The 19147-nt window shown below is 36.7% G+C and overlaps 2 protein-coding genes across 14 annotated transcripts in view; both read right to left on the reverse strand.

Annotated features, from left to right (window-relative positions):
* The window catches only part of Anks1b (ankyrin repeat and sterile alpha motif domain containing 1B), a 1141006-nt gene that overhangs the window by 565481 nt on the left and 556378 nt on the right, over nucleotides 1-19147 (reverse strand). The window lies entirely within an intron of this gene.
* On the reverse strand, nucleotides 6575-7669 carry LOC124982190 (RAB6-interacting golgin-like). Its single transcript, XM_047548438.1, has one exon. It carries the CDS (start codon nucleotides 7667-7669, stop codon nucleotides 6575-6577), a length of 1095 nt encoding a protein of 364 aa, XP_047404394.1.

A 19147-nucleotide genomic window follows, 5' to 3' on the forward strand; every position in this document is an offset into this window, starting at 1 on the left:
GGACAAAACCTGGGATCTGCAGTATAGTGGAAAATGTTCTAGTTAACTTCCTTCCAGGAACTTACGATTGCATGACCTTAAGTATGAAACTCAAAATTTTCAACCAAAAATTTCAGCTCAGAATTTCCTATCTATTTTGAGTCTACTTTAATTTTAAAAATGTTGATAATCCTGTCTGTTCTATCAAGGTTGTCATGAGGCTTAAAGAAGGTGGGAAGGGATAACTAATATTTATTGAGCGATACAATGCACAGAGTTTTATGCTAGGTGTTGACATCCTCATTCTTTCAAATGAAATTTAGAAAAATATATGAAAGGTCATTTACCTAAAGATCATATCAAGTACTAAAGCAAGGACTTAATTCTGAATTTCTCTGGTTCCAAATACTCTGTTCTTTCTATCTACTTCACTAAATATTTTCCTTCAATATCCACCCAATTACTTCTTTCAGTCATTAGGATAAGACTTACTGATTCTGAGAAACTATCACTGATTCTCCTAGACAGATATATATGCTATTCTCTCTAGGTTTGTATTGTACTTAAAATAAGAATATTAAATTTTAATTATTTGTTTACCACAAAATTTTATGAGGAAGGGAACATGTCTTTGCATTGTTATATCCCCAGTATCTTGCCTGGATATTAACATTTTATAAATACTAAGCAAGTGTTTGCTAAATGAATGAATAAACTTACCTATTAGGCATTTCTAGCAAATCTGATAATATAATTAATTTTTATTTAGTGTTTATAAAGTAGGTTAAGATAGTATGAAGAACATGTGATACCAGCTCTCCTCCAGTAATGGAGATATGACTTTAAATAAATATACTAACAATGAATTTTAAGGTATAAGAAATAATTGTCTAAGAGGGTATCAAATACAAGGCACAGGAAAATTACTGATTCCTTTTGTTTTGGATATTCTAATTTTAGTTTTCTTTATAACAACTTCAGGAAGTAAATATATTGCTACTAAATAAAAATCTACTTAGCTCAGAGATCCTGACATATTCATGATAATGTTATCCAATTCTTGAAGATTATATGTAGTAGTAGAAACAAAATACAGCTGCAAGTTAATGATATACGGCAAATGAATGGACCAAGAAATGTGCTAAGGAGACTAAAATAGAGTCAAAGCTTTCTTTAAAATTTAAATGAAAATGAGTACTATTTACTTAGTACTCAGCAGGAAGAAATATAAAAAATACTTTGAAGTTATGTAATATATAATCTAAATCCTTCACCTAAGACATCAGCTTGTCTCTACTAGGAAGTGAGAGATCTGTTTAGTTAATAATGTTTCCTTTCACGTGCACTTTCCAAAAGGAAGTCTGAAATCTATGATTAGCTTTTATGCAGTCAACTCTTGATCATGTGAGTTCATAAATGAGAACATAGACATCTGTGCTAATAGAACAGAGACAAACAATGGACCTAACTGAGAGCCAAAGAGTGGATAATGCAAAAATCACATCTTTGACTCTGGAATAAATGTTTATTCTTTGTAGCATATTTGCATTTCTAATACACCCTACTAGCTTTTCTAAGTAAGGAGAACTATGCTATGGAAACATCACCTACACATACAAGTGAGAGTTTATCTGTAGCTACTGTGAACTGCTTGTCAGAAGTTAGAATTCTGTCAGTGGTATTCATTCTGCATATTGATTCTAATATGTTGAAAGGTCTTGCTCTCTTCAAATTCCCATGCCCTAATACAATATTCCCAACCTCACCCAACACTAATGTAGAAAGCAGCTAAAGCATTGAAAAAGAAAAAATCAATTGTAGGAAAGAAAGAAAGAGAGAGAGAGAGAGAAAGCCATACTAAGTATTGTTTTGATTTTATGAAAGAACAGGGATTATTTAAGTTTTTACTGTTTTGTTAAATATTAAGCCTTAGATAGTGGTCCACTAAAATAAAAAGGGAAAGAAATTAGAAATGATTACACTTTATCAGATACATTGCTTTCTAGAGTGATTTTAATGATTTTGAAAATCCTGCATCAACTACTTTATAATTGTCTAAGAAAATCAAATATCTTCCCAATGTAAATAACTGCAAACTTTTCATCTGTAAAATCAGATCAATTATGTAACAAAAGTTTACCTTAAAAATGACATTTCTCTCTGAGGCATTTTAGGTAAAACAAACAAAAAAATGAACAATGAAAGGTGGGCTCCTTGGCTCAGGAAAAAGCAATATAGTTAAGAAAAAAGTTGATCTTGCCTTACTATAAAACCAAAATAGGTTACTAGTAGGTGGTAGAATTCCAACAAAGCAAATATTCATGCAGTTGCTAATTATTCATCATTTGTTGAACATCTGTCGTTAAGTCATTCACCATGCTAGGCACCAGGGATACATTTTATCTGAGACATGATCCCTGCATTTAAGGATCTCACAGACATGTAAACAAATATATTTGTGTAAAGTACACATTGGCAGAGATATCTGAAGACTTCTAATGGCCACATGGATGCATGATTGGTGGAGTTAAAGAAGGTTTCATAAAGGAAGTCACCTCTGGAATCAATATTTGTGTCTCCCCAGAATTCATGTGTTGAAATCTGCCCCCCTAGGTGATGATATTAGGAAGTGATTTAGTCATGAAGGTGAAGTGCTCATGAATAGGCTCAGTACCCTTATAACAGAGGACCAAGGGAGCTCATTTGCCCTTTCCCCACCATGTGAGTATACAAAAAAGGCTGTCTATGAACCAGAAATAGCCTAAACTAGTCATCAAATCTGTTGGTGCCTGGATGTGAATTGTAAGAAATTTCTATTGTTTATCAGCTAGTCGGTTTATGGTACTTTGTTATAGCAGCCCGAACAGACTAAGACATTTACTTTTAGACAAATTTCATACAAGAATTGAAATTTATTAGGCAGATTAGATGGGAAGGCAAGCCAAGTTGACAGAGGAGTATGCTATGAACCAAGGAGCAATAAATTCTAAGAACAATGCACTTAGGAATACCTGGTATATTTGGATAGAGGTAAGTAGCAGGAGAGGTAAATAGATAGAACCATGTTAGGGCACACCAAGACATTTGGACACATTCATATAGAAGTTCATGTATGGTTCTTAAACAGTGACATATTCATATATAGTTCTTAATCAGTGACAAGACATAAGGTTATTGAACAGTGGGATGGCATGATCAGATATATGCTAAATAAATCAAAAACAAAAACTCTGCTTGCTCTGATAAATAGCCAAGTCTTGGAGATGGGAAGTTTAGGTGTCAGTCATCAATAATTTGGGGGTTTCAGGTCTAGATAATCCCTAATATAGTTTTCCATCTTCTGTCTCACATTTTAACATTTATTTTTAGAGCCTTAGCTTCACAATTTAGTACCTATTAAAATAAAAAACTAGTATTTATTTGGGAATGATGGTTTAATAGAAAATGCATAAATGATTAACTGAGTGGATTTGGAGGTAAAAGAGTATATTTAGAAGTTCTTCACTCTCAACTGTGTGATCTCAATGAGACCAAGGGACTGATACTGATCTGAAAGGTAACTTTTGGTCAGGTAGATGGAGAGTCTCCTTCTGTCCCAAATTGAGGAAACATGAGATACTATTAAGTTTCTATCTCTGTATAACAAGTCACAATGTACTTAGTGGCTCACAACAGCATACATTTATCACCTCTAGTTACACAAGTCAGGAATCTAGGCATGCCTTTACTGTGCCTTCTGCTTAGGGTTTTACCAGGTTGTAATCCAGGCAATAGCCAGGTCTGCAGTCTCATTTGGAGCTCAGGATCTTCTCCAAAGCAGCAGACATGCTTTTCGCAGAATTCACGTCCTTGCAACTATAGAACTCACATGGGTTATATCTCCAAAGCCAACAACATAGGGACAAAGACTGTTCCTTCCAGTTGCAGTCTTTAGTCCTTACAATGGATCACTGATTAGTACAGGCACATCAAGAATAATCTCTCCTCAAACTTAAAGTCAGAGATAGAAACCTTAATTAGATCTGCAAAATCCCTTTTACTTTGCCATAAGTCATCACAAAAATGGGAGTTATACTTCATCACCTTTGTCATTGACTAGTAGCAAGTTAGAGGCCACACACATACTCAGAAGGAGGACATTACACAAAGGCATGGTCAGGGAGAAGTCATGGGGTCTTCTTAGAACCTGCCTACCACGGATGCCAAGAGTCAAGTAGAAGAGTTGAGGTCATTAGAGTTTGCAATTGCAGAAGTGGGGAACTCATTTGGTCTACTTAGTATACAGGAAGTTACCTGGGGGAATATGTGAAACAAGTTCTGAATGGCATGATGCATAAAGCGAAGGGCCAGCATGAGGGTAAACACACCAGGCACCAGCATAACACAGACAGGTGTAAAGAACAAAAGGGCAAAGTGGACGGACACCTGTAGCAACAGCTGATGTGAGTAGAGAAAAGGGCTAAGCAATTTGGAAAGTGTCTTCATCTGGAGGTAGGAAGAGGAGTTTTCCATAGCACAGACTTGGTAATACCCATAGACTCCCCAGTCCTTTTTAAAAAACATTACTGTCAGCTTCCCCCCTCGGTTTTACTTTTAGCTATGATGATTACACATTTGTCACGCAAATGTAACTGATAAGCAGGATTTTTTTTCCAAGTGATATAAATAATTTGATGGACAAAATCAGAGAGAAAACTATCCAGCAAACTCAATAGGGTAATTAGAAGATATATACTACAATGAATGTGAATCTCAAAGAAAATCCCAGCTAATGAAGCAGTTATATTTTCACATGCAATAACAGAAGGTAAAAGCAACAAAAAATTGAGTTAATAAAAGCTTAAATGAGAAGAAAATAAAAACAGATTTTCAACACAAAACCCCTTGGGAACTGTTGCCCTCTTGCTGCTGCTGCAATTTTGGATAGGTTAGCAGGTGTTGAACTCTGGCTGTCCATAACAGTGACACAGGTCCAGCTTCTGTGGCTCCCTCAGCCCCAGGATGCATGAGACTGAGGCATGGAGCAAACAGAAACCCTAGCCTTGGTCATGAGCAGGTTGATCTGTTCATTCTGAACAATTCTGTGAATTTAAGATTCTGGGGCCTGCTGGACTCACAGCACCTAGCTGCTCTGAGCTTGTGTTGAATTCTTTTTTTTTTTTTTTTTTTTTTTTTTTAACATCAGACTGATTTACTCCTTAAAAAAATAAGACTGTCTTGGGCAATGAAGCTTTCAGTTTTTATGTATGCTATCCATAAATAAAAACAGGTCCTATATAAATGCTTCTGTTGAGAGAGGTCAGTAATGAAAATTATACTATTAACTAAATTACATGCAAGTACAAATATCACCCAAACTACCAAAAGATAATATCCTCAACCAAACCCACTTAAAAATAGTATGTCCCAACTTTTCAAGAAACTATTATAGATAACATTATATTCTTTCTTATCTTTTAATAGTAGTTCCTGTTCTAAAAACTTAAGATGAAATTATTTTTATTTTGGGGAATTTCTGATAAATAGATCATAAATTAATGTAATAGTCACAGATTTCATGACAAAGCTACAATATTTATATACATCTTCACATATAGCACAATGTAGTGGTCAAGTATTAGCAACAGGTAATTAACAAAGTATTAAAGTAATAAAATGCTTTTTTTTATGCCAGATAATTTATATTCAACATACAAAACATACATTTACAAGTAACATTAAAAAGAAAATACATCAATTTTTTGAAAAATCAAAAATAGCAATAAGATCTTCCATATTATTTTCAGCCTTATGTTAGAAATGTTTTCACTGTTTAAATTAACCTGATCAATTTGTTATTTAAAAAGAGAATACATTAAAAGTAAAGTTACACATACATAGGACTTTTATATACATATATGTGTGTGTATCAACTAACAAAAATTCAGATGGTAAACTAAAACCATTTAGAGGCAAATTAAAGACAAAAGTAATGTTGCCTGAAGTGGTTTTGTTCTTTATATAAAACTACTCTTTATAGCATACACTATACTATAGCATGTACTATGTAGTTTGGTATATAAACTACTATTTCCAAATTGAATTTTACAACTCTAGTAAGATCAGGAAGACCTGATCTTCCACTCTTTATGCATTAATTTTTGTGTCTTTAATTGATTACATTCCATTTTCAACACTTCTCCCAGGAGAAGTTAAATGAGTGTCATTAGGTAATGAGTGTCATTTTTAATTTACTTTTTGTATTTACTTGGTCTAAAATTATTCTAACCATGTATTTTTTCTTCTACCCTTTTCTTCTTTTTGTGGCGCTGGGGCTTGAGTCAAGGGTCTCATGCTCTTCATCCTTTAAGTCACTTATTTAACCCAGGAGTAAGGGTTAAAGGAACAACTGGTTGAAATTGGGGTGAAATATGCCCCTGCTATAAAACGATCATCATTTGGGACTCTGCAATGGCCAAACATGTTACCCTACTAAAACTAATCACAGATTCAAAAATTAAGTTTTAAAGAGGCCCTTTTAAGAGACCAGGGCATAATCTATTGCAGAGAATATACTTCACTGAATATCATATTAGCTAAAAAGAACACTGGCACTTCATATGGCCAGAGCAGCTGGCACATCATTAATCCCTTGGTTTGGGCAGTCTGGACTCACATGGGGGAAGCTGCTAGAACTTCCACACTGTTTGTCTACCTCCAGGGAAGAAGACTGCTCCTGTGGCTTTTTGTCCTCTTTGGCACTCTCCTCAGCAGACTGACATGGCCTCTCTCCAAGGGCCTCATGCTTCCCTGCTTCTGCTTCCTGTTCACGAAGCAGTCTTTCCACCTCTACCTCGAGTTCCAAGGTCTCCTCATCAGCTTGCATATCCAGCTGCTTCATCAGCTCCTCCAACTTCTTGGCTTTCCAAAGCTCATTCTGCTGTATGATTGTGCAAAGGTGCTCAGTGAGTTGCTTCTTTATCTCAGTCTTTCGCTGCAGATCTAGCTTTGCTGTAATGTACTCAGCTTCGGCCCTGTCAAATCGCTTCTGTGCATATGAATAGTCCAGGTTGGCCTGATGGATCCGGTTCCTGAGGATTCCAATGTCAGCAGATATCATGTCATCTAAAGCCTGCAATTCCTTCTGGATCTGCTTTAATTTCATGGTCTCTGCCTGAGTTCTTTTAGATCTTTCTGCAATTGCTTTAGCCAAAAGAGCTTTCTTACGTTTATTTTTTTCTTCCATTAGTCGCTGTTCCTGTTGGAGGACTTCCCAACGAGATTTTTCTTGCAATTCCACTTTCTTTTTCTCCAATTTGCAATCTGGCTTTGGAGGTAGGAGCTCAACTTTCTTGTGACCACCATGGGAATTCTCAAGTCCTGGTTCCCTTCCCTGACTTTTAATACCCTGTGGTTTTCCATCACCAGCAGGAGAGGGGACTGTAAGAGGACTAGGAAGAGTAGGGGAGGGAGAATGTGGTTCTTGAGTGTTAAGTCTCTGTTTTGGAGCAGAAAGTAGCTGCTCCAGAGGTAATGAGCCTGGTCCATCTTCAAGTCCAAGTTTCTGGCTTTGCTCTAGAAGGGCTTTTTCTCGCTGAAGTTGTTGTCGAGTTTTCTTCCCAGGGAGACTGCGTTGTGGTTCAAATGGATCTTTGTTCTGCTTCAGCCTCCTCAGCTCCTCCTCGGAGAAGCCCGCCCAGCCTTGCGCCATCCGCCTGGCCTTGTGTTGAATTCTTAAAGAGTCCAGGCTCTGCTTGCTGCCCAGACCTATAGTAGTAACAGCACTAAATATTATAATGGCAATATTTATTAAGCAGTTTCAAAGCTACATTAATTAAACATATGATGCATTTATGTATTTTTCATTTATTGGTGCTTCCCTAATGTAACAGGGATTTCAAAAAAAATAACTGGATGTGTTTTCATCCTTAAATTATGTTCCATTGGAATCCTTTCCTGATGCATAGCTAGACCGGGGACTTCATACTCTCAGGAAGGAGAAGGTGGGCTAACAAGCCAACAGACTCTACCTTAGGATAGGAGAGGAGAGGAAGGATAAAACCACTCCAGGAGAAGAAAGATAAAAACAACTTCTGAGAAATTTTAAAAAGGAAAATTCTGAATGAGAAAAGAAGAATAAAGAAATTGGTCCACATGTGTATGCTGAATTCTTGTTTCTGAACTTTGTAGATTCTGGGCATAGCCACAGCCTGTTAAACTTGATAGTTTTCCTTGGTATGGAATAGCAAGATCTTAAGGATAAATTTTCTGGGCCCTGCAAATTTTCCTTAGTTATAAATGAAACCCAAAAGTTCCTATGATTTCCAGAAGAGGGCCTCAGAGAGCACCTGGGTTGAAAGTCACACTGGCTGGCATGGGGCCTCTCTAAAGAAGGGATTCTGCAGCAAAAATAGGGTAAATGGATGGTAGGCCTGGCAAAGACTGAGGGACCCCTTTACCTCTCAGAGTCAAGCCAGACAAAAGGAGCTATAGGCCCTGTCAGAAGGGTCTTGGCATAAATAATGGCATAAACATATCACCTACAGGTCACAGGTACACTGGGAAGATACTCATGCTCCACTATTCCCTCTCCTCCATTGCCCCCAGGATCCACATAGGAGTTAGAATAACATCTACGTCAAACTTTCTCCACTCTCCTCAAATTCTGGTCTTTGCTCTCTCTGGTCACCCTTCAAGGAAAACCTTGTTTCTAGTTTCCAGAGAAAACAGAAGCCATAAGACAGTAAAATGCAAATTGGATCATCTCTCTCCATTTATAGTACCTGTCAATGATTTCTCATTGCTTTTAGGATAAAGACTGAAATCCTGCACCTCACAAAGCCTTCATGATCAGGCTTCAAGTCCCTGTGTGTTTTCAATTCCTGCCATTTCTCTCCTTTCTGTCTGACCTGTAGTTGAATGTTACTTCTACCACAGGGATTTTTTAAAATATGCTATTCCTTCTTTGAAGAACAATCTTTCCTCACTATATTAATCTAGTTAATATCTCTTTGTTTCTCAGAGTTCTGCTCTTTTCTGGGATGCTAGTTCATTTAACGCACATTTATGAGGAAAAAAGTCTCAAAGATGTAATTATACATTATTCCTACTAACCCTTAATTTTTCCCATCAAACTCACCCTGAATCTTAGCTTGGAGTTTGAAGACAATCTCAGTAGCCTGTCTTTGGCCTCCCTCAGCTGCCCAAGTCCAGTAGCTGTTGTAATAACTCTGTCTCAGCTTTAGGAGGTCTGTTTCAAATCCATATGAACTAATTAAAAGGAAGGCCTACATTTGCCTTTCTGGTAATCCCTGATGAGCCTGAGAGGTCAATGCCACCCTCTCCATCCTAATTTTAGTTTCCCTCTAGTGCTTCTTCTCCTTTGCAGAAAAGCATCCTATGCTGCCGAGCACTCAAAGACTTTTGTTTTTGTTATTTCTTCAACTTGGAAAAAGGCACTTTTCCACTTTATTTTTAAAAAATATTTTCCTCTCTCATCAGTTTTCTTCAGCAGGAGGTGGATGGAATGAAAAATACTAACAAATCTGGAAATAAATAATCGGTTACCTAAGGCAGTTAACTCACTTAATAGGTACCGTTGAGAAGGTGCTAATTCACAAAATTCTTCATACAGAGATTTCCAGATCTTTCCTTAAAGACAGAACATCTATTATGGCTTATTATTCTCATCTTCTTTTTCTCCCAGGAATTCACAGCACACCTCTCTAGGACGTTTTCACCGAGGAACTCAGAACTCCTAAGTTACTCAGTATAGGCTAAGACTCTGCTTTTATTCTTTTAAAACTGATACCTTCTACTTTTGATGAACTTGAAATTATCACATGGCCTCCTCCCACCCTGCAAAAATCATTCTCAACTATCTACTCAACACTAGTACTTTCATATCTAATAATGTTTCAAACTAAAATGTCCAAAAATGACTTCCCCATCCTAATTGATATCAATTCTATCCTTCCAGTGATTCAAAAGGGCCCCAAATTCTTGAATCACATATTGGTGCCTTGTATTTTCTCATATCTTACATTCAATCCTTAAAAAAAAGTAGGCTCTATCTTTATGATTATTATTATTATTTGTCTTTTTTGGAACTGGGTGCCGAAACCAGGGCTTTGTGAATGTGAGGCAGATACGTTACCACTGAGCTATATCCTAGCCCCACAGGCTCTACCTTTAAAATAGATTCTGTTTTCCAGTACTTCTCACCACCTCTATTTAAACAATTAATAACTATTACTGAGGATAAAAAGAATGCACTGACAACTACTAAGGGTATCCCAGAGACCAAATCTCTTAGCACATGGGCTCTCTGGTCATTCAAAAGGATCACATGAGAATGAGAAGCATGGTGGTTAGGAGGAAGGAGGAATTTCTATAGAAGGGGTGGACCGTGGCAGCCAGGGAACAATATGAGGGGTCTTCGCACCTCAAGAAAGAGTAGGAGACTGCCCTGCCCTGCTGTGCCAAACGGAGAACCAACCACGCTGCAGCTCCCCATCTATCAAGTGTGGCTCCCCAGCCCCGCCGCTATCTCGAGACACTGCAGCTGCCACCACAGCCCGCTCCATGATAGCCTCCACCTTAGGACAACACACAGGGCCTGGAGGCAACTGCCTGCCTCAACAATACCCACCACAGCGCTGCATCTCTGAACAGGCCACCCAATGCCACCACACAGACTGTCCTCACAGCCCTATCTCTGAAAGTGGTCACCTCCATCCTGGGACACCTCTGCGGCCGTCTTGGGTGAACTCTGCTGCCACCACTGCCACTGTTGGTTGGGGCAGTTTCCATCATGGGACACCAGCCCAGGCCTGGAAGTCCAACATCAAGGTACCTACAGGTTTGACACTGCTGCTGCCAAGTAGAGATGAGGCCACTTCCACCTGAGGACAAGAGCCAGAACCTGGAAGACCATCACCAAGCTCTCTGTAGGCTTGGTTACAACTGAGAGTCTCTTTCTCTCTTCTCTCCTGCTAATAGTTGACTCCTATTGATTCCTCATCATGCTTCCTGTGATCTAATACCTCTATATTCTCATCTGATAAACATCACATCCTACACTTTCCCCCAGCTCTCTTTGCCCACCATTAGAAACTGTAGACCTTATTGCAAACCTACTGTTTATATTGTAGATAATAATGGAACACATCATTTCTATTTATTACAACAATTCTGTAAACTTCTTAATAGGGGCTATTTGGTTTAAGGCTACATATTATTTGCATTGGATGCTGTTACTATTGATCTCCTCTTTAAAGGTGAGGTATTGGAAACCTGCAGGGGATACTATAAATCTAAATCTATAGGGTAGAAGCTGTAATACCTCGGAGCCACACTACTAGAGGGGAAGACACATGAACAACATAAAAAAACAAGAGAATAAAGCACCCTAAACAAACCAAGATGCTACAATAATAGACTCCATTAACAGCATAGTAAAAGAAATATCAGAGAAGGAGCTCAGAATGTACATAATTAAAATGATCTGTGAAGAGAGTAAATACAGGCAAGGAAAGATCACTTCAATAAAGAGATGAGAGAGAAAATGAATGTAGCAGGGGCTGGGAAGATAGCTCAGTTGGTAGAGTGCTTGCTTGTCAAGCACAAGGCCCTGGGTTCAATCTCCAGCACTGCCAAAAAAAAAAAAAAAAAAAATGAACGTAGCAAAAATTACTGCAATAAAGAGATAGAGATTCTAAAAAAACACGAAATGAATCCTTGAAAAAACTCAATAGAAAGCATCACCAACAGACTAGATCACTTGGAAGACAGAATCTCAACAAATGAAAACCAAATATATAATCTTGAAAATAAAGTTGACCACACAGTGAAGATGGTAAGAAATCATGAACAGAACCTCCAATGACAAAATTTAAGAATTATCAGTATAGAGGAAGACACAGAGATACAAACCAAAGGAATGCACAATATTTTCGATGAAATAATATCAGAAAATTTCCCAAACCTGAAGAATGAAATGGAAATTCAAATACAAGAGGCTTATAGGGCACCAAATGTACAAAATTACAACAAATTCATACCAAATCACATTATAATGTAAATGCCCAACATATAAAATATAGAATTATAAAGGCCACAAGCAAAAAGTATCAAATTACATATGGGGGGGAAATCAATTCAGATTTCAGCAAATTTTTCAACCTATACCCTCAAAGCTAGGAGGTCCTGGAACAATATATACCAAACTCTGAAAGAAAATAGATGCCAACCAAGAATCTTACATCAGCAAAATTAAGTTTCAGATTTGATGATGAAATAAAACTTTCCATGATAAACAAAAGTTAAAAGAATTTACAACTAGAAAGTCTGTACTAAGGAACATTTTCAGCAAAATAATCCATGAGGAGGAAATGGAAAAACAACAATGAAAGACAACAAAGGTAGGATCTACACTAAAAGATAAAACAATCAAAGGAGAAACCAAGTCAAATTAAATATCAAAAATAAACCAAAATGGCCAGGAATACAAATCAATAATAACCCTGAATGTTAATGGTCTAAACTCATTAATCAAGAGACATAGACCAGCAGAATGGATTTAAAAAAAAAAGACCCAACAATATGCTGCCTTCAAGAGGTCCATCTCATAGGAAAAGACATCCACAGACAGAAAGTAAAAGGATGGGGGAAAAAAAACAATCACCCTCATGGCCTGCATAAAAAAGCAGGGGTTTCCAGCCTCATATTAGATAAAGGGAACTGCAAGCCAAAGTTAGTCAGCAGGGATAAAGAAGAATATTTCGTACTGCTTAAGGAAATCATACATCAACAAGACATAACAATCATAAATATGCCCCAAACAATGGAGCATCTACATACATCAAACAAACCCTTCTCAATTTCAGGAATCAAATAGACCATACACCATAATCCTGGGCGACTTTAATACACCTCTCTCACCACTGGATAGATCTTCCAAACAAAAACTAAACAAAGAAACTATAGATCTCAATAATACTATCAATAACTTACACTTAGCAGACATAACTAGAATATTCCATCCATCAATGAGTGAATATACTTTTTTTTCTCAGCAGCACATGGATCCTTCTCTAAAACAGAACATATGTTATGCCACAAAGCAACTCTTAGCAAATTCAAGAAGATAGAGATACTACCTTGCATTCTATCAGATCATAATGAAATGAAATCACAAATCGATGATAAATAAAAATAGAAACTACTCCAATACCTAGAGGCTAAATAATACACTACTGAACGATGCATGGATAGCAGAAGACATCAGGGAGGAGATTAAAAAATTCTTAGAGGTAAATAAGAACACCAATACAACATATCAAAATCTCTGGGACACTATGAAGGCAGTACTAAGAGGAAAGTTCATTGCATGGGGCTCGTTCATCAATAGAATTAAAAATCAACAAATAAATGACTAACATTACATCATAAAACCCTAAAAAAAAAAGAACAGATCAACACCAAAAGTAGTAGAAGACAGAAAATAATTAAAATTAGAACTGAAATCAAGAAAATTGAAACAGAAACAATTGAAAAAAATTGACAAAACAAAAAAATTGGTTCTTTGAAAAAATAAGTAAAATTGATAAACCCTCAGCCAAATTAATGAAGAGGAGAGAAAAAAAACTCAAATTACTAAAACTCATGATGAAAAAAGAAATATCATGACAGATACCACTGAAATACAGAAGATAATTAGAAACTATTTTGGATATTTGTACTTTAACAAAATAGAAAATCTCAAAGACATTGACAAATTTCTAGAAACAAATGATCTACTCAAACTGAATCAGGATGACATACACAATTTAATAATTTTTGGGGGGTACTGGGGATTGAACCCAGGGCCTTGTGCTTACAAGGCAATCCCTCTCCAACTAAGCTATATCCCCAGCCCCACAATTAAAACAGATAAATTTCAAGCAATAAATAGAAGATGCCATCAAAAGCCTACCAACCAAGAAGACCGCAGGACCAGAAGGATTCTCAGCCCAGCTCTATAAGATGTTCAAAGAAGAACTAATACCAATACTCCTCAAAGTATTCTGTGAAATAGAAAAGTAGAGAACACTTCCAAAATCATTCTATGAGGTTAGTATCACCCTGATACCCAAATCAAACATAGACATATCAAGGAAAAAAAAAAAAAAACTTCAGACCAATATCCCTGATGAACAAAGATGCAAAAATTCTTAATAAAATTCTGGCAAATCACATACAAAAACATATTAAAAAGATAGGGCACCATGATCAAATGGGGTTCATACCAAGGATGCAAGGTTGGTTCCATATATGGAAATCAATAAATGTAATTCATCACATCAATAAACTTAAAGATAAGAATCACATGGTCATCTCACTAGATGTAGAAAAGGCATTTGACAAAATACAGCACCACTTCATGTTCAAAACGCTGGAAAAAATAGGTATACAAGGAGCATCTCTCAACATTGTAAAAACTGCCTATGCTAAACCTAAGGCCAAAATCATTCTAAATGGAGAAAAATTGAAAGCATTCCCCCTAACAACTATAACAAGAAAGGGATGCCCTCTCTCAACATAGTCCTTGAAACTCTAGCCAGAGCAATTAAATGAAAGAAATTAAAGGGATATGAATAGGAAAAGAAGAACTCAAACTATCACTATTTGCTGATGACATAATTCTGTATTTAGAGGATCCAAAAAAATTTCACCAGAAAACTTCTAGAACTAATAAAATAATTCAACAAAGTAGCAGGATATAAAATCAACACCCAGAAATCTAATGCATTTCTCTACAATAGTTATGAATCCTCTGAAAGAGAAATTAGGAAAACTACCCCATTCACAATAGCTTCAAAAAAAAAAAATATTTGTGAATCAGTCTAACAAAAGAGGTGAAATCCCTCTACAATTACAATTACAGAACACTAAAGAAAGAAATTAAAGAAGACCTTAGAAGATGGAAAGATCTTTCAAGTTCTTGGATAGGCAGAATTCGTATTGTCAAAATGGTCATACTACCAAAAGCATTATACAGATTCACTGCAATTCCAATTAAAATCCCAACATCTTTCCTCATAGAAATAGAAAGCAATCATGAAATTCATTTGGAAAAATGAGAAATCCAGAATAACCAAAGCAATCCCAAGCAAGAAGAGTGAAGCAGGAGGCATCACAATATCAGATCTTAAACTGTACTACTGAACAACAGTAACAAAAATGGCATGGAAGACACAGAGAGAAACCCACAAACACACAGTTACCTCATACTAGAAAAAGGTGCCAAAAACATACAATAGAGAAAAGATAGCCTCTTCAACAAATGGTGCTAGGAAAACTAGAAATCCATATGCAGCAAAGTGAAATTAAAACCCTATCTTTCATCCTGTACAAAACTCAACTCGAAGTGGATCAAAGACTTAGGAATTAGACCAGAGATCCTGCACCTAACAGAAGAAAAAGTAGGCCCAAATCTTCATCATGTTGGCTTAGGATGAGACTTCTTTAACAAGACTCCCAAAGCACAAGAAATAAAATCAAGAATCAATGGAATGGATTCAAGCTAAAATTCTTCTCAGCAAAGGAAACAATCAGTAATGTGAAGAGAGAGCCTACAGAGTGAGATAATATCTTTACCACATGCACATCAAGCATTGCCTCCAGGAAATTTTTGTACACTGCTGCTCACTGGCATAGTTTTAGGGACTGGTGATTACCGATGTTTATAATCATTCCTAGTTTCATGGGCATCCTGTTCACAGAATCCACTTTCATTCTAGCCCTCTTCTTTATTCTTGGACTCCAGCAATCCTTGAACCCTACTGGAATCTCCAAGTCAGTGTCATAGTGGTTGGTCATTGTCACTTCTCCCTTTGTTGTTGTTCTTCTTTCTTCTCTAAGTTCTGTCAAATATACACTCACTCTCTCGAATTCATATTTCCTGTTCTTCAAACACTTCAACATACCCATTTAACAAAACCACAATCTATGTAAAATTCGACTCTCCAAATCTGTGCATCTATATCTTCCAGTTAACCTAGGTTGGAGAAAAAACAGAACTGCATTGAATAATCTAATTTTAAATTCATGAGCACAAATGGGCCTTTGATGCTGCCAGGTGATCACACTGAACCTTTTTTTGTTCATTTACTCTTTCTCCTAATAAACTATTTCACACTCTCCTCTTTCTTCAAACTCTGCATTTTCCTCCTGAACTGGAACTTCTGTTTTCTACTTTACAGATAAAATGGAAACTATAAGGTTTTCCATAGACAGATTCTCACCACTTGGATACCCTGCTAGCATTTGTACTCACAGAAGAAATGTCTTGCTCATTGGCTCTGATCTAAAACCAATTTTTTGTATTGACTAATAGAACCTATCACTTATTTCCCCTCCTTCATCAAAATTTTAAAATCCCCCCCTTGAAAACAGGGTAGTCTATTCTTCCTCTAATTAAGTCCGTTATACCCAACTTCCCTTCAGTTCATCATATTGGGCTTATATCCCATCAATTCTAACCAAGTTGCTCTTATCAAGATCAGAAATGAAGCCCTTGCTGGTAAATCCATGAATGACCTCTTATTCCTCATGCTACTCAATACATCAGTTACATTTGACCAAGCTGGTCACTCCACCCTTCTGAATGATTTTATGCACCTTTCTTCTGACTGTGATGATATTCACATTTATATCATCAGACTGGATCATCAGTTGTCTACTTGACACACATTTTCAGATATCAGATATCTAATAGGCAACTGGAATTTAAAATGAACTCTTAGTATTTCTCCCTATTCACTGAATCTGTTCTTTCCAGACCTTCTAGTATGTCAGATGATAGAAAATCAATTCTTACAGTTGTTCAGGACAAAAATCTTGAATAGATTCTTAATTGTCTTTTTCACACATATCACATCTACTCCTCCATGAACACTATTTTAGTCAGTTTTTTCACTGCTGTGACTAAATGATCTGACCAGAAAACTTATGGAGGAGAAAAGGTTTATTTGAGGGCTCACGGTTTCAGAGGTGTTAGTCCATAGAAGGCCAGCTCCATTCCTTGAGGCTCAAGGTGAGGCAAAACATCATGGCAGAAGAATGTGGCAGAGGGAAGCACCTTGCATCATCAGGAAGCAGACTCCACTCCCCAGATAGAAAATATATACCCCATAGCCATGCCCCAATTCCCACTTCCTTCAGTCACACACTACCACTTCAATTACTCCCATCAGGGATTAATTCACTGATTGGGTTAAGACTCTTACAACCCAATTATTTCTCCTGTGAACTTTCCTGCAGTGTCTCGCATGTGAGCTTTTGGGGGGTACCTTATCTTATCTCTCAAATAACAAACTCCTATTGCACCTGCCTTAAAAATATGTCCAACATCCCTGTTTCTCTCCACCTCCACTGCTTCATCTTTGACCTTGGCTGCCCTCCTCTCGTGTCTTACTGCAAAGTCGCTTTTGCCTTCTAACTGGCCTTCCTTCTTCCACCCTGTTCCCCTTCCCAGTCCATTCTCTGTACAACGGAGGAATCCTCATAAAATAGAAATAGATGATGTGACTCTTCTTCTGGAAGTCCTGAATTGGCCCTACATTTCATTCTAAGTAAAAGCCAAAGTCCTTCAATGGCCTATTAATAGGCCTTACATGATCTATTCCCTTTCCCCACATTCTTACCTACCAATATTCTTCATTTCAAAGAATAGCATACATACAGATCTGGCCCATCTGCTTAAGCTAGGAACTTACGAGCCCTCTTTCAACTTTTCTCCCTCACCTGTGTATATCCAGTCAAATACCTCAACCTATCAATTACCCTTTCCTCGTATCTCTCAAAACCATGTACCTATTTCCATTGCTGGTGACATTGTTTCTTCCCACTTCTAATCTCACTTCATTTCAATCTACTTTCTAATAATTAACACTAATCTTTGTAGTTAAATTTAAATGCAAGTCTGTTTATATCATTCCCCAGTCTGCCTAATACCAAAGCTCTTCCTCTTTAAAAACCTTCTTTTTTGGGGGGGTGGGGGGACTAGGGATTGAACTCAGGGGCTCTAGACCACTGAGCCACATCCCCAGCCCTATTTTGTATTTTATTTGGAGATAGGGTCTCACTGAGTTGCTTAGTACCTTGCTTTTGCTGAGGCTGGCTTTGAACTCATGATACTCCTGCCTCAGCTTCCCAACCCACTGGGATTACAGACGTGTAATCCCACTGCACCAGGCCTAATAACCTTTTTTGATGACACATAAGTTGAAAGTTTAATCACGATTTTGTATACTTTTTAAATGACCTATTATAATTCATTGGTTCACTTAGTGCTTGTGTAGAATCCAATTCACTTTCGAAGGTGCATTAATCTTTGTTTATTAAATGTCATTTTTGTTGAGATTAATTTTTTGTGCAACCTATCATTTATAAAATGGACTTCAGGTGTATCAATTAATATAATTCCATGTTTAAGTCGAGAGAAGGTCAGTCCCCATAAATAAGAAGTATAGGCTTATCGAGGGCTCTGTTATCTTAAAACTATTATATACTTCAAACAATAATAGCAAAGAAAAAGAGAAGTAAAACATTAAATTATAATCATAATATTAAAGAATATTAGTTTTGATAGTTTACAAAGTGCATTCACATAGTAAATTCATTTTTGACTGCAAATACCCAAAGCAATAGATATTATTTCTCCTTTTCAGATGAGCAAATTGAAAATCAGAAAAGTTATGGTATTTGATGGAAAATACTGAGAAAATCAATATTAGAATGGACTCAAATGCATTCTCTTTCTCTATGTACCAAGTACAATGTCTTTAGTGAAGGTTCTTAAATACAAAGTATAACCAATTATCTCTCTGCAAGATAATGAAATGCTACTTTTTCAAGAAGATAAATGTCTAGCTTAAAAGTTTTACTTTTATAATTTCAAGGTTTACTTTTTAACATAAAATCAGTACTGTCCTTCCACATTATTATTAAATATCATTCTCTAAAATTTTTTGATGAAATGGGGAAGTGACATATAACATTAGAAAACCATAGTAACATGCTACTAGAAACTATTTCAACTGCTAAAAGGTAAGATTTTGGTTCTGTTTAAAGATCAGACCTGAAAACATCCTGATGACAGTTTCTCCACACGTTGTACATGGTGCCACTAAAGTCCCAGCAGCAG

Source organism: Sciurus carolinensis, chromosome 4 (genome assembly GCF_902686445.1).
Source record: "Sciurus carolinensis chromosome 4, mSciCar1.2, whole genome shotgun sequence".
Classification (NCBI taxonomy): Eukaryota; Metazoa; Chordata; class Mammalia; order Rodentia; family Sciuridae; genus Sciurus; species Sciurus carolinensis.